This window comes from Sciurus vulgaris (genome assembly GCF_902686455.1).
Source record: "Sciurus vulgaris genome assembly, chromosome: 18".
Classification (NCBI taxonomy): domain Eukaryota; kingdom Metazoa; phylum Chordata; class Mammalia; order Rodentia; family Sciuridae; genus Sciurus; species Sciurus vulgaris.
Window position 1 is genome coordinate 18,400,137 of NC_136479.1, and position 24,361 is coordinate 18,424,497.

Below are 24,361 nucleotides of genomic sequence, written 5' to 3' on the forward strand. Positions count from 1 at the left end.
CGCACACGAGCGCCCGCCACTCAATGTACTAGGGCAGCTCTGCGCAAACTTTCTCCTGCCAGGGCTTTCCTGGGGATTTTGTTAAAATGCAGAGCCTGCTTTGCAAGGTCTGGGGTGTGGCAACTGACAATCCCCCCAGGTGTGGCCAGGGGTCACCTATCTGCCTTCTTACCTTTATTCCAGTCTAGACTATGGCTGTGGAGACTGGAAAGGATCCGGAATAGCAAACCACCTGGGTTTTGGTTTTCGTGTTTTTGTTGTTGTTTGTTTGTTTTAGTACCGGGGATTGAACCCAGGGTGGCTTAGCCACTGAGCCACATCCCCAGCCCTTTTTTGTATCTTATTTAGAGACAGGCTCTGGCTGAGTTGCTTAGGGCCTTGCTAAGTTGCTGAGGCTGGCCTTGAACTCTCGATCCTCCTGCCTCAACCTCCTGAGCCTCTAGGATTACAGGCCTACACCACTGCTCCTGGCAACCAGATGATCTTAATTGTCAGGAGATTCCCCCGGTAGGACAAAGCACCTGCGAGATGCCCAGGGAACAAGAACCAGAAAAACTCCAGCAGGTGGAAATTTACAAGGCAGTACCTACTGGAAACATTGGAAATAGTCATTAAAACAGTGGCATGCACTTATTTAGCACTAATGGAATATAGCTCAAGAGTTTGCATGGATTCTCTCACCAAAACCTCACCACTACCCCATGAGAGAGGGAGTGTTTTATGTCCTCCTGGGTTAACAGACGAGGAGTTTCTGGCAGTTTGGGGAGGGAGAAAAGCTTTCTCAGGTCACACATCAGCTGGGTCATGGAGACTACATGAAAAGTCAAGCAGGTTGCATCTATCTTCCTAGGCTGAGGGACTGGAGTAGCTGAGGGACTGGAGGAGCTGAGGGACTGGAGGAGCTGTGTCCTTCCAGAACAAAACAGCATGGCCCTAACTGCAAATTTCACCCAGTGCTTTTGCAGGCAGATGCTTTGCATGAAGGCCTTAGGGTAAAAAAGTCTGTGACATTTTAACAAGTAACAACATGGCTTAAGAAAGGAAGTTCATTTGGTCTCACGTCACAGTCTTGGGAAGGCTTCAAGTCAGTGACTTCTCTGCTCCTTCAGGATCCCAGGCTTCTGGAAGCCCCAGTGTCCCCCCTATTCCACCTCCAAGGCCATTTTTAGTGGTGGAAAGAGAGGGTGAGGGTCAGCAGCTCCCTCCTAAGCAAAGGGGGCAGGAATTTCATGGACAAGAGCTGGTCAGTGAGGGAAACCTGGTATCCAGGAAGAGAGGGAGAGGTAGATCGTGCTGGCCAGTCCCCACCTTTAATCCTCAGCACAATCCTAACTATTTGACAAACAGGTCGAAGCAGGTCAAGAGGCGAGGTCACTTGCCCTAAATCACAAAGCCGGTACAGACAGGATTTAACCAAACACTGAAAGCAGAACCCAGGTGCCTACACATGGCCCCATGCTGGAAGTCATCCCCTATGCCAGTGACAACGTGTGGTCAGTAAGCCACTTGGGCTGCCTTAAACCAGACTTGTGCTGGCCCACGTTTGGGTCCTCAGGTGTATTAGACCATTCTCTGTTGCTGTAACTGAATAACACAGACGGGGTGACTTATAAAGCGTGAAGGTTTATTCAGCTCATGGTTCTAGAGGTCCAAGGTCAAGGGGTTACATCTGGTAAACGCCTTCTTGCTGGTGGAGACTCTCTGCTGAATCCCAGGGAGCTTCAGAGCCCCACAGGGTGAAATGAAGACATACATGAGGACTCGCCCCTTTGTGGTCGACCAGAAGTCGCGTTGCATGACCATTGCTAACTTCCTCATTCTCTGCTGTCCTTCCCCCAGGGTAAGAGTCCTCTTTTGGCCTCTTCGATTCCACTGGTGTTCAGTCCAGCATCTTTGTGCCACATCGGAAGATGGAGGTGGGGAAGAAGTTTCCTGGTGTTGAATTCTTGGCTTGGGATTCCTCCAACACCCACGCGCCAATCACCTGGGACCTCACAGCCTGGGCACCAATGTTTACGGGCTCGGTGGACAACGGTCACTTACTTGCAGTGGTATGCATGGGTAGTTCTTTTCATTTCCACTTTTTAAATCATAACTCTTGTTTCTAGATCATCATTCTACTCTAGCCACATGGCTTTGATAACAGAACCACGCTGGACATAGCCCATGAATCCATGAATCCACACTCCTGAGGACGCAGGATCGTCACCCGATCCCCTGCCAAACACTTTAACACCTGAGTTTGAGGGTTACATCTCCAACACGTGGAGACCCGGCAGCTGGCTTCTGCGGGATACGGTCTGTTCTAAACACCTCCAAGTTTCTTCAAGTCCCCCTCCAAACTCTAGGCTCTCTGCCACGGGTGACTTGCTGCCAAAATGTTTAGTAATCAATTTAAAGAGTTCTTGACTCGTGAATGACCCTCTATGGGAGGTTTAATGAGGTACAAAGAGCTAAGGACAGACCTGGTTCTGTAATGCATCTCCCAGGGAAGGTCCACTTCCATCAGAAGACACCTTTTTCACACACGTCACGTGACTTTGGGTTTAGGCAGAACATTTACAAGAGTTACTATTTTAATTTTTTTTTTTTTTTTTTGGGTGCTGGGGATCGAACCCAGGGCCTTGTGCTTGCGAGGCAAGCACTCTACCGACTGAGCTATCTCCCCAGCCCATTATTTTAATTTTGGTCCTAGGATTGAACCACTGAGATACATCCCCCAGATCTTTTTGGTCTCACAAAGTCGCTGAACTTGCCATCCTCCTGCCTCAGCCTCCTGAGTCCCTGGGATGACAGGTGTGCGCCTGATTTACAAGAGTTTTGGCAGATGCGTGGGCCCCTGCCTATTCGCACAGAACAGCGTTTCTCAGTTTTTATTTTATTTATTTATTTATTTTTGCCTAAAGCCCCCTAACACTGAAAGACCTCAAAGAACTTTTGTTAGGTGGAATAAAACTCCTGGATTAGAAATTTACATCAAGAAACCATTTAAAATATTTACTAAGTTTGAAATATCAATAACAAACCCACTGCTCATCAGATAAATAACATTTCCCCCAATGACTTGGTAAGAAAAGCGGCCCCCTTCCACGCGCTCACGGATTTATTTCACAATTGGGTTAGTAGAAGACGGGACCCGTTGCACTAGAAAATCACACTGGAACAGCTACGGACTAACAAGAGGAGAAAGAAGAACAACCCCTTAAGCATTATGAAAAAACATGCTGTATGTATTATCTCACTGAATCTTCCAATAAACTAGCTCAGCACTACTGTTTAACAGAGCTGTTTAACAAGGCTCAGAGCACTTAAGTCAGTTACTCAAAGACACACAGCTGGGGGCAGAGAAGCAGGAATGAGGACCAGGGTCTACCTGACTCTCTTCTCAGGTTCTCATCCCCCTCACCCTCCCGCAGCTGCAGATGAAGGTTTGTGATAGCCATCAGAGAGAAGAGGAGGAGGAGGGAGGGGGAGGAGGGGGAGAAGGGAGAGGAGGGGGGAGAGGGAGGAGGAGGAGGGGGAGGGGGAGGAGACCAACATTCAAACTGCAGCCACTGGCTTCCACAGCAGGTTTCGTGTGGAGAGAACATCTTTGCCTCTGAAGAAAGAAATTCTCAGTACAACAAATGTAAAGCAGGCAACTCATGGTTAGCTTGAGGGAGCACTTCCCTTAGGGAGAGAGAGGGCGCCAACATCTACCAGGCACCTAACGCAGGCCACGTTCTTCACCTGCAGCATCTCACTTAATCTGTATTTAATGCCCTGCAAAGGGCATTCTGAACACCTGTTTGCAACGGGGGCCTATAGGAGCACGCCTTTGCACAGTGAGGATTCAAGCGTCTGTTCGCACAAGAGGAAACGGTGTTCAGAAGAGTGAAGGGACTTGCACCAGGGCTGGCAGTTAGTAAGTCAAGAACTGCGTCGCCTTGCACCGAGGCTGGGACTCTGTCTCACACGTGCCTGCGACCTGGGAAAATTGACTGTTTCACTATTTAGAGTTTACTCTTTTCAGTTATTACTATAAACAGAACTGGATATGCTGGATGTGCCTGGGTAAGGAAGCTGTGTTTGTATTTTTATTTTACTTTATTTGCTGCAGATCTGGGGCTGGAATCCAGGGCCTCAGTGCATACTAGGTAAGAATCTCTACCACTGAGCTCTCCCCCCAACCCAACCCTGAAAGTATGTCTTTAAAAAGGTTTCAGAGAGTCCAAAAAACCAAAGGCCAAATGTTTTAACTGATAAGTGGAGGATGATATATAATGGGGGTGGGGGTGGGGAGTGAGAGAAGAATGGGGGAGCTTTAGAAGCAAATGAGAGGGAGGGAGTATGAAAAATGGTGGAATGAGACAGACATCATTGCCCTATGTACGTGTATGATTACACGAATGGTACGAATCTACATCACGTACAACCATAGAAACGAAATGATGTACCCCATTTGCGTACAATGAATTAAAATGCAGTCTGTAAAAAATTAAAAGCTAAATAAAAAATAATGAAGAAGGTTTGAGAGGCTCAGGCAGGAGGATCACAAGTTCAAAGCCAGCCTCAGCAACTTAGCGAGGCCCTAAGCAACTTAGTGAGACCCTGTCTAAAAATAAAAAATAAAAAGGGCTGGGGGTGTGGCTCAGTGGTTAGGCGCTCCTGGGCTCAATCTGAAGGAGGAGGAGGAGGAGGAGGAGGAAGGAAGAGAAGAAGAAGGAGAAGGAGAAGGAGGAGGAAGAGGGAGGAGGAGGAGGAGGAGGGAGGAGGAGGAGGAGGAGGAGAAGGGAGGAGGAGGAGGAGGAGGAGGAGGAGGAGGAAGGAGGAGTAGGGAGGAGGAGGGGGGAGGAGGGGGAGGGAGGGGGGAGGAGGAGGAGGAGTAGAACTTGGGAGACTCAGTAGAGTGTGCTGGCCATGGCGTTGCTCTGCTCCCGGGTGGCGTGGAGGGAGGGAGGGTCGCTCTGTGCCTCCGAGCTGGGGCACACGTGGGATGGGCATCTCCCCAGGTGTTTCATGAGCACATTCCTTTACAACCAAGGCCACGCTCTTCAGATCCTCTCCTAAGGACGGGAGATGAAGGAAGTGGCCAGCCCCCTCTCCGTTCCCTGCTTCCCACCTTCTTTTAGAGAGCTTCTTGTCTCCCTGAACGCACCATCCTCCCGCCTCAGCCTCCCGAGCAGCTGGGATCTCAGGCGTGCGCTGCCTCACCCGGCTAGTGGCTCTCTTGCTGGGGAAGGCCTGCCTCAAGCCTGTAACCAAGTCAGTGGCCCCTCTGACAGCAGGGGAGCCATGGGCTCATCTATATGCCATCGAAGAGGGACGTTTGTCCCTTGCTTGATGTGCCCCTTGGTGGCATCCAGTTGTCATGCACAGCGCTGAGAGCAGGCAAGACAGCTCTGGTGGGCGGCAGCGACGTCCTCACGGGCCCTCACGGGCCGTCCCCGGCGTGACTCGGCTGCCCACACAGACTCTGACATGCCTGCTCCGACCTGCGACGTGACTGGGTGGCAGTCCCCCCAGGGCTTCTGCTGCCCGTCACCTTCGCCAGTTGTACATCAGCTGGTGTTTCTCTGGGGCTGGGCTCCAGGGCTGGAAGAGCAGGGTGAGCGGCACACGGTTGTCATCCCAACAAGCTAGAACCCTCCCCTGCCCCCTTCCGTAACTGTGACCCAAATCTCATGGGCTCTTATGTCCCTTAATCCACTGGCATAAGCCCCTCCAACACCACCTGGAGTGACATGGTCACATGTCACAGGTTCCTAGGTGTCTGGTGTCTTCCATCCCAGTCTGAGCTGTGACCTTGGTCTTGCTCGACAGACGGTATCAAAAGCCTCACCCAGGAGCCCGGGCCCTGCACCTGGTCAGGGTTTTTGGCCCCTCTTCTCCCTTGCGAGTGAGTCGGGAGCCTGGAGCTGCCTCAGTGGTGCCCAAGGGGATTGGGGAGTGAGGAGGATGTCACCAACCAAATGAAGCGTGACCTCTGGAGATCGGGACCCGGTTTCTAAGTCTGGCACTGCTGTACCGTGACGCACAGTGGGGCCATGGAGATGTCCTGGAAGTAAAGCCTTTGCTATCCCTCCCCACGTGCAGGCAGGCGGGTGCTCATGCTGGGGCCGAGCCGAGGAGGCTGTGCTGGGGCGGGGCCTGAGCTCCTTCCTGGACAATGTCAGCTGCGCTGCTTGAAGTGGCAAATGGCCTTATGTGAATCCCTGCAGGTTCCTTCCTGGTTTCTCAGGGCCACACCGGAGATTAAAGGACTGTGGGTTGGGCGAATTCTTTTTATGTGAGTCAGTTCACATGCAGTCTCTCTTATCTCCCCACGGTCACCAGGGAGCCGACACTGTTTGGTGGCAACAGTTGAGTAGGCAGCAGGCGAGGCTCCTTGGCTGCCCCTTCATGCTGACTTGAAGGCTGACCTGCACACTTGATCCCCAGGGACCTCTCCCGTGGAGCTTGTAGGCATTTGCCCCACAAGACGCCAGCACCTATCTAGATGCAGGATGGGGGCTAGGAACGCGGGTACAGGTGGGTGGCGGCCGTCCAATCCTGAGAGTCAACGTCAGGGCTCAGACTCACTGTCTCCCCCCATGTCCATCAAGAGCAGCTACTCTCTGAATGCTTTTTGAAGACCAATGGATTGCCAGTTCTGTCTATGGCCTCAGGTCCAGAGACAGGCTTGGACCCCTGAACCTTGGCTTTTCCTCTGGTTGTCCCACAACCAAGGGCGCAAAGACTCCTCAAAGGAGAAACCTGCTTTCATTACATCTCCTAAAAAGAGAGGCTTGTCTCGATCTTTCTCTCCCTCTTTTTTTTTTTTTTTTTTTTTTTTTTTTTTTTTTGGTTCCAAGGATTGAACCCAGGGTGCTTAACCACTGAGCCACATCCCCAGCCCTTTTTACTCTTTATTTTGAAACCAGGTCTTGCTAAGTTGTTTAGGGCCTCACTAAGTGGCTGAAGCTGGCCTCAAACAGGATCCTCCTGCCTCAGCCTCCCCAGCTGCTGGGATCACAGGTATGTGTCACCACACCCAGCCTGTCTCTGTCTCTTTTTGGAGTCGGAGTTCATTCTCCTTTTCTGATAGCCTTTTTTATTTTCTTATTGAAAGATCATGGTTGAAACCTCTTGTCTTTGGGCAGAGTGGCATTAAATTGTTTATTTTCCTTCCATTCACTGCTGCTATTAAGCCTACCCACATCTGTCTGTAAGAGACTTGGAGAGGCCCTTCCACTTTGGGCTGGGTTTTATGGACGACTGGAACTTTCTGTCTGCCCTAGATCTGCGATCAGTTGGGCTGCATGCTGGGAATGATATTGATACCAGGGCACCATAAATGGACGGAGGGGCAGTGTGTAGTCCCGCATTCGTTATCCCAGGAGTAAATATCCTACTGTCCAGCCCTGGCAAGGACCCCACACTCCCACCTGTGGCTTTGGCACGAAGCCACTGTCATAAAGCAGGGTGAGCGGCTACTGAGGCCCACTCTTGCTGTACTCTGCAGAGCTGAGCCCGAGTGGCTGGCTCCCGGTCTGTGGCTACCGGCTATGCACACTGCAGGGTCCCTGTGGCCGCTGCAGGGGCACCTTTCCTTCCGCTGTACCAGGACTACTTTGGTTGCCGCTTCCAATGCTTGCGTGAGCACCTCTTTACATTTTCAGGGCGTCCCCGTGATAACATGGTAGTCCCCACCCCTCCCATAGGGAAGCCGCCTCCAACCACATGGAGGCTGCAGCCAGCCCGGGATTTCCCCCTGCAGGCTCCACGTCCTTTCCCGATGCTGGGGTCAACTCGACAAGCTTCCTTCTGGGATCCTGAGCCAACTGCTCAACCCCAGGTCTGCAAAGGTCCCAACGTACTGTTTTCTAATCCCAAAGAAAGAACTCGGAGTATTCCGTGGAGAGGTTGGGGGCATTTTATTACACATTCCTCAGCGGCAGCGGGCCAGGACACGGTGGAGGCCTGCAAGCAGGGGGACTAGGGTGGGGTGCATGCCCTTTGCAGCCAAGCTCACTCCCAAGACTGGAGACAGGGGAGTGGCCAGCCCCTCTCCATCTACTGCCTGACCACACTCTTTGGAGACCTCCTTGTCTCCTGGCAGGTTTCCTGGGCCCTGATTAGAGTTTAACCCAGCGGCAGGTCTCTGCTCACCGGACTGCTCTCTGTCCAGCTGGATGCATCTCTAAGCCACGCCCCACCACACCTACTAGGGGGCGGAGCTTGGTCCAGTTTCTTGCTTTTCTCCACCTGTTTCCTCATCAGCAAAAATGCAGATGATAATAGGCCCTGTCTTACAGGGTGGTTGGAAAGACAAGTAAAGATACACCAAGCACTTGGAACACAGCTCTGCGCCATTGCACACAGGCTATCTTTTCCTGTTGTTTCTGGGCTACTCACTGCCAGGACAGAGGTGGCATTCCTCTCCCACAGGGTCCAGGCAGGACAGGTGATGGAGCAAGAGGTGGTAATAGCAGCTGCCCTGTGTGTGCCTGGTATGGCCAGATTTTCAGATGATTCAAGAATGTGGGAAATTCAGAAATGAGTTTTAAGTCATTTGGCTCTGTAAATGCTAGTAACTAATTTAAAATGTTTGGAAGGCCCTGAGCCTGCAGCAAAGACATTTGCAATACTTTTCCTGGGTCTTTGGCAGTCAGTGCATGGGTTGCTGGACGTGGCTTGGACAGTTTCCCTGGGCTCCGGATGCTTCATCTCTGCCCTGCCTTGGTGCAGAAAGGGCTGAACAATCCCGTCTTTCCTGTTGCTGCTGAGGCCCCTGCTGTCTGTGGATGCAAAAGTCCCTCCTGAGCACTTTCCCTTTATCCCCTGCACCCCCACCCCGCCCCCACTAGCATCTCTCCTCCCCCCTCTTCCAGCTGTCCCAAGCCTGCCCTCTCCCAGCGTGAAGGCGGGACAGTGGAAGAGTGGGTGAGTGAGGCAGGACTGTGTCCCCAGCTCCAGAGTCTCCCCCACCCCTCCCATCCATGGGCCCCCTGCCAGGTGAGCTTCCTGGCGGAGGCAGAGAACAGGGCCGGCCACCTTCCCACAGGGGCCTGCCCGGAGTTCAAGGGTTCCGGGGAGATCATTCACGCTTCCTTTAATCCTCACTGCAGCTGAGGTTGGAGTTTGGAGTTTGACCTGTGTGGAGATTCTCTGAGCAGCAGGAGCCCAGGAACGGGGGTCCTCTGACACTCTCGGCTGCAAAGGGAGAGGAGACCAAGGGTTCTCTCTTCTTATAGGCATCTCCGCCTCCTTCTGCCTCCGAAGTCCCCAGCCGCTGAGCCTGCATCTGGAATAAGGTAAGATGCCCGGCTCCTGGCAGCAGACACCAACTCAGGTCCCCGGTCGGTCTGGGGGCAGGGAGACGGCGCGGGCAGAAATGTTCCAGCTGAGAACCCTGGGCTGCAGCCTCTGTCTGCAGAGAAAACTTGTCCAGCACAGGCAAACAGCGTGCGGCTCGGGGACTGGAGCTGGGCGGGTGGGTTGGCAGCTGGAGGCACCTCCTGTGAGTCAGAGCTCAGTCAGTTCAGGGACTTTCGACCACATGGAGCCTGTGGTTCCTTACCTGTCGAATAAGAATGTGAGCTTCATCCAGGCCCAGCCTACAGGTGTGGTGGTGGAGGACCCAGAGAGATAATGAAAGAGAATATAGCCACTTAAGCCACAAAAAAGCTGGTGGGGCATGGTCCGCCCACAGCTGCTGTTACATACAAGCAAATGTGGTTTGGCAGCAGGCATGCCAGACTCGATCAACCAGCTTTACCTCCTGGGTCTCCTCTGCCTGACACAGTCAGCCAGCAAGCCAGACCGGGTCCCTTGGATCACAGACAGGCCTAAGGGCCCTGAAGCCACCTGCCCAGGGAAACACAGGTAGTAAGAGGCAAAGCTGGGCCGGTGGCCGTGAGCGCGTGTGCAGGCCCCAGGCTTTGGGAGTGGGGTTCTGCTGAGAAGCTGTCGCAGCTGTCGCCCATGGATTATTCCTTGCCCCAAAGGGAATCCTGCAGATAGGACTTTGAAAAATGCCATCTCCTTCTTGGGAGAGGGAGGCAGACACGGTCCCTGCCTTCGCAGAACTTAGAGCATGGTGGAGACTGGTGGAAAGACAGGATCCTGTGGACGAGCCATTGGGTGTGACTGAACTGCCACGGGGAGTCATGTTGGCTGCAAAAGCCAACAACTCAAGGAGCCAATCGAGATTGGGGCCAAGAGAAGGCTGTTTGGGGGATGCGTTCATCCTCCAAAAGGGGATGGCTGATGTCCCAGGGATGAGGAGGAGCTTGTCAGGCAAAGAGACTAGGGAAGGGCATCCCAGGCAGAGGGAACGGAAGGACCAGGACCCTGAGGCCAGAAATTGCCTTCGAGGAAGAGAAGGAAGGACAGCATGCTGTAGGCGGGGGATGCAGCAGACACACGGTGGGCAAGGAGATGTTTTGAGCAAGCGGATAATTTGATCGGGTTTGTGTTCAAGGATCTCTCCGGCTTCCGCAGGGGGTGTGGATGGACAGGAAGCAAAGGTGGCCTGAGGTAGGAAGAGCGTCCTTGCTCTAGGCTGGACAGACTGATCGCAGCCTGGACGAGGGCCATACAAGTCAAGGCGAGGGCAAGTGAACGGATTCGGGCTACGATTCAGGAGCAGGGAGCTGGGAAGCCCCGATCCCCAGTCACAGGAGTGTTAGGAGCTTCAATACGCTCACGCTCCATGGCATCTCTGGAGCTTCGATGCAGCGCCCAACGTGGACAGCTGCTCCCAGGCCACTTGAATGAATGAATGAACGAGTGAATGAATGAATGACAGGAGGATGGCGCATGGCCCGTGTGAGCCGCTGAAGGATGATGTTGCCTGTCAGCGAGACAGGAAGAGCGCGAGCAGCACCCACTTGCTGCCAAGAGCATGGTCTTCACTGCACACGTTAGCTCTGAGATGCTCTGGGCGCATCGGGAGCCATGCCGCGCTGGCGCTGGACAGACAGGTCTGGGCTCAGAAGGAGCTCTTGTGACTTCTATTCACTCCAGGAATCAGGAGGCAGGTCATCCCTGAGGGGCGAAGTGAGTGAGGAGGAGGCTCAGCTGAGTCCCCTGCACTCACGGGCATGCCTGCTCCCTTGTGTGGACCTTAGAGGGGAAGCTGGCTTGTCCTGCTGCACCACGAATTCATTTCTGAATTACCGGAGCTGCTGGGGATAAGCCAGCCCAAAGTCCTGCTGTCCGGCTCTTGGCCTTGTTCTGGAGACCAGTTCCTAAGGGGGGCCATGTGTCACCTGCTCAGGAAGCCAGAGGGGCTGTTCTAGCGCCTTCCTTCTGAACCTGGAGGTCCTGGCAGCCCTCTCTGCCTCAATAGAACTGACCTTCTCCTTCTGGTCGGGCTGCCTCTGCCTGAGGCCTCTAGACTCGGACCAAAGGCCCAGCTTGTGATGGTGGAGTGGGCAGGGCTTCCCCTGCAGCCCTCCATGAAGCGGTGGGAGGAACGGACTGCAGGCTGCTGGCCCTGCAGGCCTTGCTATCACGTCTGGAATCTTCACATGTCTCAGGGTGGTTAGGCGCTCTGAGTCCAACCTGGGTGGGAGCCCAGGTCAGTCGCTTACCAGTGACCTGTTCTTAGATTCATCTGTTCAATGGGGTTCATCAGACACCTGAGCTCTTCGGAGAGCTGTGTCAAATGAGATTCATGCACGTAAGTGGCCAGGGCCTGCCCGACCACAAAGGCCCTGGATGGGGACAGATCAAGTATTGTGCACCTAAGTATGTAATAGAATGGACTTGCGTGCTGCTTTTAACCAACCTACGTCTGGTTATCATCCCCATTTTATAGATGGGGAAACTGAGCCTCAGGGAGGTTATTGGCTCAAGATCACAGAGCTGAGAGGAAGTCGAGCTGGGTAGGATGAGCTGGGGCAGTGACGTTCTAAAGTGTTTACACTTGTCACATCTATTTCCTGGGCAGTCTTTTACCCATAATTAAAATTTAGAGTGAGATAGTGGCTGTCACCTTTGGTCCGTGCAGGGAACTTTCGTTTCTCTCTCTCCCCCTCCCTCCCTGGCCGCCTCCTGCCTTTCCCTCTAAGGTGGCAAACACACCGGCATCCTGGCACACCTGTGTGTGTGTGTGTGTGTGTCCCCGTCTGTGCACATACACAGACGGCGTCAAGCTGTAAGTATTGTTCTGTGTGTTTCCTCCCTTTTTCACTCAGTATGAGATGCTTCAGAGTCCCTCACCCAGGAGGGGTCACACAGGAGACCCCGGGACAGGAAATGCAGTGAGGACATCGAAGCCCCAGCCCCCCTGTGGCCCGTGGCCTGGGAACCTGTTTCCCACACACTGCGGTGTGGAAAATTTTCACATCCACCACAGCAAATCACACAAAAGGTCAAAAGGAAGGGCTGCGGGCTGTCCCTGCGTGACTGAGCTTCCTTTTGTGCTCGGGCCAGCAGGCAACCTCAAGGGCCCAGCAGTCCACTGCAAACAAAGCCTTTGTCACAACCCGGGTTGCCCTTAACCCTCCCTTCAGGGTCCCTCACAAGAGGAGCATGGCCCTCCTGAGGCTGCAAGGGATCATGGGACAAGGTGCAAAAGGTGCTTGGGGTCATTTCACCCCAATGTCCTGGGTACATGGGCTTGGGGTGAAAATGGATGGGGGCGGAGCTGACTGTCTCCCTGCTTTATCCTCCATGCCAAGGATAGAGTTTGGCACACAGCTGGTGCCTAATAAATGCTTGTTCCACTAACAGTTTGAAACACAGCTAAGGCCTAATAATTGGTTGCCCTACTTAGTCTCCAGGGCTTCGCACACAGTCTGGTGCACAGCTGGTGCCCAATAAATGTTTATTCTACTGAGACTCCAGGGCCTCCCACTGAGCCTGGCAAACAGCTAGTGCTTAATAAATGTTCCATTGAGTTTCCCAGACCTTGCACAGAGCCTGGTATACATTTAGTTGCGTGCCTAACAAATGTTTGTGGAGAAGAAACAGAGAGGGAAGGAGAGAGCGCTAGAGGAAGGGAGGAAAGGCAGCCAGACCAGGCATGGCACCCTGACAAGCTGCCACACAGGACCTGGGTTCAAATCCCACCTCTGGAGTTCACTGGGACACAGCCGGCTCCTGAAGCCAGCTCGCTGGAGGTGCAACAGACCAGGGTGTAGTAGGAGGGCACAGAGGGAGTGCCCTGGCGCCCAAGTTCATTGCCGATCCTACTCTACTTCCGGCGGTGCTGGATGAGGCAGGGGCTGGGAGCCGGTAGCGTCTCTGGTCCACGGATGCTCCTGTTCCCGCCGCGAAGATGCAGCCGATCCCTCCGCACCCCTGGCAGGGCCCCACTTCCCTGGACTCAGGAAGGCCTGGAAGCGGTGCCAGCCTCCCCCGGCTGCTGCGGCCCCAACGCGGTGATGAATAACTTGTTTATCTGCAGCGAGCCGCTCCCACCGCGCTCGGTGCCTGGCGGGCCGCGGGCTGCAAGGGGCGTGGGGGTGGGGCTGGGGACAGGGAGGGCTGGCTCCCTGCAGCCGCTGTCTCTCCTTCCCTTTCCTTCCTTCCTTCCAGACCTGGGGTGTTCTGGAACCCCCTCTCCATTTGCAGCCCTGAGCTGCTCCCTGTCCTCATCTTCCTCAAAGTCCCCCTGTTTTGGAAGCAGCAGGTTGAAGTGTTCCAGCGTGCAGACTCTGAAATCAGAAAGATCTGGATTTGAGACTCACTTCACCGCTCATCAGCTGTGTGACTTTGGATGTCTCCCTAAACCTTTCTGAGTCACAACTTCCTCACTTATAAAGGTGGCAAGAACATTACCTACCTAAGGAGGGCTTTCCCCTTTGAGATATCCTCCAGGGCTCTAACCCCCTGTCCCCCTCCAAGCCTGCCTTTCAGCGAGGGAACCTCTTTAGGAAACTCCACCCCGGTGCCACAAGGAGTCTCCAGCTCCAAGCCTCCCTCCCTCCCTCCCTTCTCCCACAAAGACCTGAGGTCTGTGCATCACACAGGGGAGTCTGGGGCAGGTGACATTCTTAGCATTCATTGTACCGATGCCAGTGATCTAACCTCGACCTGGCTGAGACAGGTGAGGAGAGCGGGGGTGGGATTTTGGCTTCTGCTGTTCATGCCTGCATCGTGGGAGATAAGAGATCATGGAGGAGCAACGGTCCAATCCTCGCAAGTCTGTCTTCCCTTCTTTCTCCTTCCTTGCTCCCTTCCCTCCATCTTTCCTCCCATTAAACGCTGCATGGGTCTCCTCCTGGGAGAGGGCCACCACCTCCCAGTCCACGTAGCTTGTGAGCATTCTCTCAGGAGAGGAGCAAGGCCCAGCTGCTGTCCAGAAGTTCAAGGCCACACTGGGCTTGACAAGGGAGCTTACAGTCACTGAGGGCCCCACGGGGCATCATCTCTAAGTGGACATTCAGCTCCTCCTGTAAGCCTCTGCCAGGTGGTCCCCACAGAGGTCCATTTTGCACCCCAGGGAACATTTTGGCTATCGCAACTTGGGGGAGGGCTCCACCGGCGTCTGGTGGGTGGAGACCAGGGGTCCTGGTCAACATGCTGCAATGCACAGGGGACCACCCCACAGCGAAGAATCATCGGGTCCCAAGTGCCAAGCGGTTGCAGATGAGAAGCTCTGCTCCAAGGACCCGTGACATCCCGTTCTGGTACCACGCCGTCCTGGTACCGGACAGGCAATTGTTCCCCAGCTCTCCTCCCTCGATAACCCGTCAATTACTGAGTCCTGTCGGTTCTGATCCTGTGTTTCCCCCACCCTCTCCCTCTGCTGTGGTCTGAATGTTTGCGCTCCCCCAAAAACTCACATGTTGAAACCTAAATCCCAATAGGAGGTGAGACCTTGGTCGGTGATTAGCTCATAGGCGTGGGGCCCTCGTGAATGGGATTAGCGCCCTTGCAAAGGAGGCTGGAGGGAGCCTGGCCACCCCTTCCACCATGTGGGGACAGGTAGAAGGTATCATTTATGAGGATGGGGGCTTCGCCCACTGGCTCTGTTGGCACCTTGATCTTGGACCTCCAGGCCTCCAGAGCTATGGGTAATACACCTCTGTTTTTTGTTGGTTTGTCTGTACCAGGGATTGAACCCAGGGGCACTCAACCTCTGAACCACATCCCCATCCCTTTTTTATATTTTATTTAGAGACAGGGTCTTGCTGAGTTGCTTAGGGCCTCGCTAAGTTGCTGAGGCTGCCTTTGAACTTGTGATCCTCCTACCTCGGTCTCCAGAATTGCTGGGATGACAGGCGTGTGCCACTGCGCCCGGCCCATTTCTGTTGTTTATAAATCACCCAGGTGAAGATATGTGGCCAATAGTAGCAGGAAGGGACTAGACAGCCTCTGACCCCTCCCTGCTCATCATCTCTGCCCCAGCTGGTCACGCCACTTCCTTATTTTCTGGGCGGAACCCAGGGCCGCCTACGTGCTAGGTGCATGTCCTACCATTGAGCTGCACCCCAGCCCCTACTTCTTCCTTACTAAAACTTCACAGTGGTGTTCTTCAGCCGGGTGGAGGTGTGCATGGGGGTGTTGCTAGCCTTCAGGACACGTTTTGAAACTCATGGGAGCATTTTGTCATGATTTGGGAGTACCGTCAACATTCAGCCAGTGCAGATCTGAGACGTGAGACCCTTTGAGGGGCACAGGACTGTCCTGGGCAGCAAAGACTCCCAGGTATCCATGCCCCTCACCCAGGAGGGGTCACACAGGAGACCCTGGGACAGGAAACACAGTGATAACACCTCAGCCAGTGAAATTCACGTGGGCAAGACGAGCTTGGGACCACCTGAGTTTAGAACCTTTCTCCAGGCAACGTAAAACACAAAGTGTTGGGGTTCATTAACTTAAAAAGTGAACTCGTTCACAACATCACTGGAGTATTTTTCAGAAGACACTCTTAATAGCATGCTCCGTCATGACAATCACATGATCTTCATGATATTTAAAATCACAAAGCACTTCTTGCAAATTGTATATTCAGCACATAAACTAGTTTCTGTTCTGATGTTCCCCTAATTATCCAGAGTCTTGATAGTTATTTTTAAACTATTTGTGCAATTGCTGCTGTAGTAAATTATCACAGACTTTGTGGCTAAAACAACATGAGTTTCGTATCTTACAGTTTGAAAGTTCAGAAGTACTAAATGTGGTGGTGGGCTGGCCTGTTTCCCCTGATAAGTGGATGATGATTCATAATGGGGGTGGGGGTGTGAGAGAAGAATGGAGGAACTTTAGATCATGTAGAGGGAAATGAGAGGGAGGAGGGGCGGGGGTATGAAAGTCGGTGGAATGAGACAGACATCATTACCCTATGTACATGTATGATCACACGAATGGTGTGAATCTATATCGTGCACAACCGTAGAAATGAAATAATGTACCCCATTTGTGTACAATGAATCAAAATGCAGTCCATAAAAATAAAAATAAATAAATAAATAGAAAAATGCAAGTCTTGGCCAATAAATAAAATACATAAAAAAGAAAATGAAAATTTTATTTTATTTTATTTTTTTGAAAAAAAAGGGGGGTTATATTTAGAATTAGACAGCTGGACTCTGTTTAGATGATCCCAATTTTGTTGGCAACATCCAAAGCATCATAATCAGGAGCCAGTCGAACGTACACCTTCTTCTCTCCATCAGGCCTAATCAGGGTGTTAACCTTGGCCACATCAATGTCATAGAGCTTCTTTACAGCTTGTTTGATCTGGTGTTTGTTGGCCTTGACATCCACAATGAACACAAGTGTGTTGTTGTCTTCAATCTTCTTCATGGCTGACTCAGTGGTCAGGGGGAACTTAATGATGGCATATTGGTCAAGCTTGTTTCTCCTGGGGGCGCTCTTCCGAGGATATTTGGGCTGCCTCTGGAGCCGCAACGTCTTGGGTCGCCGGAAGGTTGGTGATGTGCGGATCTTCTTCTTTTTATGGCTGTGGACACTCTTCAGCACTGCCTTCTTGGCCTTCAAAGCTTTTGCTTTTGCTTCAGCTTTGGGAGGGGCAGGAGCTTCCTTCTTAGCTTTCGGTGCCATCTTGGTGAAAAGAGGAAAATTTTAGAACTTAAAACAAATGTACTAAATGGGTCTCATGGGCTAATACCAAGGTATGAGCAGGGCTGGATTCCTACTAGATGTTCCAGGGGAGAGTCTAATAATTTGCTTTATCCAGATCTTGGAACCAGTTGTGTTTGTAGTAGGGACCCCTTCTCCTTTTGGCAAAGCCAGCAAGGTCCAGTCAAATTACCCATGGAAGAGCAGTCTACTGGGAAACAGGCTTAAAGCCTGGAATCTGGAGCAAGATTATTTGCATTCCAATCCCAGCTCCACCACTTTAGCTGTATGACCTTGGGCAAGTGACTTAACTTCTCTGTGCCTTAACTTCGATATCTATAAAATGAGGATGATAACACATCCACTTTGCAGGTTAGTAAACACTGAGTGATGCCTAGCATACAGTATGTGCTACATAGATGTGCATTATATATATGTAATTTAGTGGGCATATCCAGGCTTAGAAGAAGATCATGGTATCTGACTGAACCTCAGACAAAATTGGTGGCTCAACCCTCACCCAGCTGTGAGGTGCCTTGGACATGGGAACTGACTTATGTCTCATTTTCTTCTCCTTCTGGGATGTGTGCTTACTAAGTGGAAGAGGATGCTGAAATCAGCTTCACTTCTTAAATTGTTTATTCTTTATATTTTGAAAAGTGTGTGGTTGAATTGATAAAAAATCAACGGAGGATGTGATGTGACTTCATCAAAATATTTAATGAGTGAATGAATAATAGATCATGAATAAATGGAAGGATGAATGGATGGATGAAGCATGGATGAATGGATGGATGAAGCATGGATGAATGGATGGATGAAGGATGGATGGATGGATGGGTGGATGAAGGCTGGATGGATGAATGAATGGATGATAGATGAATGAAGGATGGATGGATGGATGATGGATGGATGGATGATGGATGGATGGATGAAGGCTGGATGGATGAATGAATGGATGATGGATGAATGAAGGATGGATGAATGGATGGATGATGGATGAATGAACAGATGGATGAATGGATGGATGGATGGATGGATGGATGAATGAAGGCTAGATGGATGTATGAATGGATGATGGGTGAATGAAGGATGGATGAACAGATGGATGAATGGATGGATGATGGATGGATGGAGGATGGATGAATGATGGATGGATGGATGGGAGGATGAATGGATGGATGAAGGATGGACGAGGATGGATGAAGGATGGATGGATGGGTGGATGATGGATGAATGGATGGATGAAGGATGGATGGATGAATGGATGGATGGCTGATGGGAGGAGGGATGGATGAATGTAGGGACCTGTCTCCACCACCCATCCTCAATGTGGATCCTCTTTCTCAGATGGCCCTGGGAGGCAGCCACAGAGGGAACCTGGGGTCTGACCTGCATTTGCACTTCTGCAGGATTGAGAGGGTTCGTTCAGGACCATGGAGAGCGGCACCGGCAGCCCTCGGCCTCCACAGTCTGATCCCCTGGAGGCATTTCCCCAGAAGAGCCTGGAGCCTGGTGACATTGCAGTGCTGGTGTTTTACTTCCTTTTCGTCCTGGCCGTTGGACTGTGGGTAAGCCAGACACAGGATGGGAGTGGGGAAGGGTGAGAGAAGGGAATACCTGGTCAGAGGCCCAGCGTAAACCCCATTATTTTGGACGTAACATACTGAGAGAGGAAGAAACCGGCTCAAGGCCTTAATCAGACTCCTGAAATTTAAAAAGCACATTGGAATTGGCTGTGTGTTGAGCGCCGGTTAAGCATTTCCCCTTATGTGATCTCATGCAATTCACATAGGACCCTCTAGGGAGGACGTGTTCCCATTTTGCAGATAAAGAAACTGAGTCTCAATTTAAGTTTATCTTATTAGTAAGTTAGGAGAGCTGCGGTTAGAATTCCTATTTCCCTTATCTTGAAGCCTATGTTCTTTTTATTTTAATCTAAAGGTTTTTGTTTTTGTTTGTTTGTTTCTGAAGTCCTGGGGACATAGCCCAGGGGTATGAACTACATCCCCTGCTTTTTATTTTTCTTTCTTTCTTTAAGATAACTCTCACTAAATTGCTGAGGCTGACCTTGAACTCGTGATCCTCCTGCCTCAGCCTCCCGAGTTGCTGGAATTACAGATGTGCATTAACACACCCAGCCATCCAAAGGAAATTTTTTTTTTTAAAGGGAAGAGTCACTCAAAAATAAAAATAGCTCAGGACATACAGTGTAAAGACTATGACTCCTTCCTCTACAGCTCTTATTAGCTTGCTATCACCATGTATTAGTGAATTCTTCCAGATTATTTATGCAAATCAAAGCCAATATTAATATGTTTATTGCCCTCTTTCTTAAACACAAAGTAGCTTTTTGTACATACTTATCAATATCTCCTAGGTATCTTTTCATATCAGTATCTCAAAGCTTCTCATCTTCTTCTTTCTTCTTTTTTTTGTACCAGGGAAAGTACCCAGGGATGCTTGACCACCAAGACACCTTCCCAGCCCTTTTTTATCTTTTATTTAGAGACAGGGTCTCACTCAGTTGCTTAGGGCCTCATTGAGTTGCTGAGGCTGGATTTGAGCTCGAGATCCTCCTGCCTCAGCCTCCAGAGCCGCCCATCTTCCTCATATCCTGCCCATCTTCCACATCTTCTTAAACATTAGATGACTCTACTGTCACTTGCTTAACCAACTTACTGCTAAAGGACAGTTGGGTTTTTTTCTCGCCTCTTACTGTCCAGATTATAATAAAGAAACCTTGTACACTTATTACTTTGGAGTGCAGATATGATGTAGAATAAATTTCCTACAGTAGAATTCTCAGACTGAAGGATAGATGTATTTACAATTATGCTAATTTGTGTCCAATTGGAATAAATTACCAATCTGCACATATGTACAACAAAGCCTGTTTTATCACGTTCTCACCAACAACGTATTATCAAACTGACAGAGGAAAATAATATCTCCATGCATGGTTAATATGCATTTATCTCATAATGAATGAGTCTGGACTCCCTTAAATATGAGATGTGGAAGACCCACTTACTTATCTCCGAAATTCCTATGTTGAAACCTAATTGCTAACGTGACAATATTAAGGGGTGTGGCCTTTAGGAGGTGATTAAGTCATGAGGGAGGAACCTTCCTAAGAGGCCTTATAAGAGTATCAGGGAAACTAGTTCCCCCTCCCACTCACATGCCATGTGAGGTCACCAGACACCAAACCCGTAGGCACCATGATCTGAAACTTCCTAACCTCCAGAACTACAAGAAACAAATTTTTGGTGTTTATAAATTACCCAGTCTCTGGTGTTTTGTTATAGCAGCATGAATGGATAGAACCTCAGCCTCAGTCTTCTCATCTGTCAGATTGGCCTATGGCACCCACCTCCTGGGAGATGGTAAGGATTAAAAAGAGCCGACGCCTGTAAAATGCTCAGCACGGTGTCTGGAACATGGAAGTCAGTCAGCAAATGCTCCATGAGGAGCCATCGTAGACAGGCCAGAGTCTAAAGCTCAAGCATCTGGGAGACCAAGCAGGTTACCACAAATATCTGAAGCAGGGACAGAAGAATCTGTCTCCCTTAAAGACATTCATGTTAATTTTTTCTTAAAGTCCACAAGTCAGTCCTGACACATTGGCCACCCAATCTGGCCTGCTGGACTCCATGTCTGCAGTAGTGTCCAGGCCCTCTGGGGAATGCTGGGGATTGCTAACAGTCTCCCTCCCCCTGCTTTGTTTCAGTCCACGGTGAAGACCAAAAGAGACACAGTGAGAGGCTACTTCCTGGCTGGTGGGGACATGGTGTGGTGGCCAGTAAGTGCTCCCTGGTCTGACTAAAGTCACTTGTCAGAGGACCTTCAAGTATGGGTATTCCATTTCAGGGCTCTTGGGTTCCATGTTGTCTGAAAGTCACAGCCCAAACTAAAAAAAGGCTTAGCTATAACTCAAGTTCGTTTAGGCAAAATGAGAATTTATCGGCTCCTCTAAGGGACAAGTCTACCTGTGGACTGGTTTCAGATATGGCTGAATGCAGAGGTTCAAGGGATCCCACTGGGACCCGATGACCTGATTTCTCCGACTCTTCTGTCTCTGTCTGTCTGTCTGTCATCTTTGTTTTCTATCTGTCACACAACAGACCTCTAGAAAATAGTCCATCCAAACAAATATGTCTTCTTCTAATGTGCACAGGGAACATTCTCCAGGGTAAACTGAAGATGATCAGCTACCAATAAGTCTCAATACATTAAAATGATCAAAATGAACACAAAGTATGTTGTCTCTCCATGGTGAAATAAAATGAGAAATCACTGACAGAAGGTGGTATGGGAAATTTGCAAATATGTGGAAATTAAATGACACATCTTGAAATAATCAATGGATCTGAGAAGAAATCACAATGGAAAATTAAGTACGTTGAGAGGGTTGAAGTTCTAAAGCACAGCAGGCCAAAACTTATAGGATGCAGCTAAAGGATTTCTCAGAGGGAAATTCATAGGCAATGCCTGGATTTATAAAAGGAAAAAGATGCCAAATGAATTACTAAACCTTTTGCATTAACTAGAAAAAGAAAAGCAAACTAAAGCAGAAGAGAGGAAGCAATAAAGACTAGAGTGGACAGGCTTGAAATTGAGAATAGAAGATCATCAGAGAAATCAACAATATTAAAAGTTGGGCCAAGGGAGGTGGTGCATGCCTATAATCCCAGCAGCTCAGGGAGGCTGAGGCAGGAGGTTCACAAGTTCAAAGCCAGCCTCAGCAACTTAGCAAGACGCTGTCTCTAAATTATATATATATATATATATAAAAGGGCTGGGGATATGGCTCAGTGGTTAAGTACTTCTGAGTTCAATCCCTGGTACCAAAACAAAAAAAGTTGGATCTTGCCAAGGTCTACAAAACTGACCACCTTCTAGCTAGGTTGACCACAAAGAAAAGAGAGAAGATGCCAACTATTAAAATCAAGGATGACAGAGGTGGAGCTTCAGAAATGTTCAAAAACCAATACTTCAGAAATGTTTAAAAACTATTATAAGGGAACTCTGTGAACAACTGTATGCCCCTCCCCCCAAATTAGAAAATCTAGGTGACATGGAAAAATTCCTAGAAAGACGCCAAGTCCCCAAAGTGACTCAAGGAGAAATGAAAAACCTGAATTTTTACCTGTGCAAAGTAAAGACATAAAACTTCCCGCAAAGAGAAGCCCAAACCAGAGGACTTCAGAGTGAACTCTTGCAAAAGTTAGAAGAGAAATTAGCACGGATTCTTTACAAATAATTCCAAAGTATAGGAGGATGCTTCTAACCTGTTCTGCAAGGCCAGTATTACCATGAGCTCAAATCCAGGAAAAAGAAGCGACAGATAAATATTTCTATTCAATATAGACTCAAAAGCTCTCAGCAAACCAAATCTAGCAACACATAAAAATGAATGTACACCATGTGTAAGCAAAGCTAACCAACATGGTTTTGGTACTCTTATGAAAACACAAATAAGCAGACCTCAAACGGATCGGCAAGCTCTCCTTTATTGCACAGCGGAGTCCATCAATCGGGCACTGGAGGGGCTCATTTTCTGGGTAGGAAAATGGCCTCCAGTTACAGAAGGGGTTTGAGTTTTATAGTTTGCAGTGAGGGTGGTTTCATTATTGGAGCCTGAAGCAGGACGTGCTGGTTTGGACAGTCAGGTAGAAAGACAGATAGTTGGTTGTAAGAAGTGCGAAACTCATCGTCCCCAGGAGAAGCTCGGAACTCGGTGTTCAGGGCTTGCCTTCCTCCTCTGAGACCCGCTGCTACCTGGAGCGTCGCTATTTGCTCTCCTCCTTCCAGGACTCACCTGCAATGGGGGAGGTCCAAGTCCAGGGCCCAGCGGTTCAGTCTCCGCCTCCTCCCTTCAGGCCCCCCTGGGGCTGGGGAGGGGTCAGTGTTTGCTTAGGTGGAGATGCTGGGGATGAACCCGGGAGGGATGGAAGTTTGCTTTTCCCCTCGGGCCCACTGTTATTGGGAAAGGATGCGCTGGGTGAGGATTAATAATCAACTTCCTCCTCCCTCTTCCTCTGGGTCAGACAGTTTTGGGGGGGTTGTCATTTTCTATATCCTTCATCATGACCAAGTGAGATATATCTTAGAAATGAAAACTTGGTTTAATATACAAAAGTCAGTCAATGTAACGTGCTGTGTTATCTAATAAGTGGCAGAAACCACCCAATGACTTCAGCAGATGCAGGAAAGGTGTGTGACAAAAATCTAAGACCCTTCTATGTTAAAACTTCCAACAAACAAGAGAAGGAAACTTCCTTAATTTAATAAAGGGCAAACACCACAGTTAGCTCACTTGTGGGTGAAAGGCGGAGAGTTTCCCCCTAAGATAAGGAATATGACAAAGAATTTTTTTTTTTTTTTTTTTTTGGTGTGTGTATGACATTAGGGATTGAACCCAGGGATTCTTTACCACTGAGCTACAGCCCCAGCCCTATTTTATTTTCTAAGACAGAATATTTTGAGGCAGTTTCTTGCTCAATTGCTCAAAGTCTCACTAATTTGCTGAGACTGGCCTCAAACTGGCAATCCTCCTGTTTCAGCCTCCTGAGTTTCTGGGATTACAGGCATGCTCTTATACACATCAACATTTTTTTTTGGGTGGAAGGGAGGATACCAGGGATTGAATTTAGAGGAACTTGGCCACTGAGCCACATCCCCAGTCCTCTTTTGTATTTTATTTAGAGACAGGGTCTCAGTGAGCTCCTTAGTGCCTTGCTATTGCTGAGGCTGGCTTTGAACTCCTGATCCTTCTGCCTCAGCTTCCCGAGCTGCTGGGATACAGGCATATGCCACCACACCTGGCTCTATTCAACATTTTGTCAGAGGTTCTAGCCAGAGAAATTTACAAGAAAAAGAAGTGAAGGGCACCCTGATTGAAGAGGAAAACATAAATCTATCTCAATTTGCATATAACATGACCTTGCAAATGGAGACTAAGTAATCCACAAAAGGCTACTAGAGGTTATAAATGAAGTCAGTAAGATTTCAGATCGATGTCAATTGTATTTTAGCTGGGCGCAGTGGGGCACACTGGTCATCTTAGCAACCCAGGAGGCTGAGGCAGGAGGATCGCACGTTAAAAGCCAGCCTCAGCCACTTAGCGAGGCCCTAAGCAGCTTAGCAAAACTTTGTCTTAAAATAAAATATAAAAAGGGCTGGGGTGTGACTCAGTGGGTAAGCACCCCAGGTTCAATCCCCAGTATAAAAAAAAAAAAAAATCCATTGTATTTTCATATACTAGTAATGAACAATCTGAAAATGAAATTAAGAGAATAATTACATTAACAATGGCATCAAAAGATAAAATACGTTTGTTAAAGGTGATACATTT

The 24,361-nt window shown here is 49.8% G+C and overlaps 2 protein-coding genes across 3 annotated transcripts in view; one reads left to right on the forward strand and one right to left on the reverse strand.

Annotated features, from left to right (window-relative positions):
• Positions 1–9,156: 9,156 nt before the first annotated feature.
• The window catches only part of SLC5A11 (solute carrier family 5 member 11), a 54,615-nt gene continuing 39,410 nt past the window's right edge, over positions 9,157–24,361 (forward strand). For both annotated transcript variants that reach the window (XM_079121177.1, XM_079121178.1), the window contains exons 1-3: positions 9,157–9,275; positions 18,414–18,572; positions 20,735–20,806. In XM_079121177.1, the coding sequence (XP_078977303.1) occupies positions 18,438–18,572; positions 20,735–20,806 (207 nt within the window). In that variant the 5' untranslated portion in view covers positions 9,157–9,275; positions 18,414–18,437. The remainder of the gene's footprint in view (positions 9,276–18,413; positions 18,573–20,734; positions 20,807–24,361) is intronic.
• Positions 16,485–16,989, reverse strand: LOC306649359 (large ribosomal subunit protein uL23-like). Its single transcript, XM_079120249.1, has one exon. The coding sequence runs from the start codon at positions 16,981–16,983 to the stop codon at positions 16,513–16,515; it is 471 nt and encodes a 156-aa protein (XP_078976375.1). The 5' UTR covers positions 16,984–16,989; the 3' UTR covers positions 16,485–16,512.

Excerpts from the sequence above, each read along its gene's own strand:
- LOC306649359 (XM_079120249.1), bottom strand. The coding sequence starts at position 16,983 with ATGGCACCGAAAGCTAAGAAGGAAGCTCCTGCCCCTCCCAAAGCTGAA.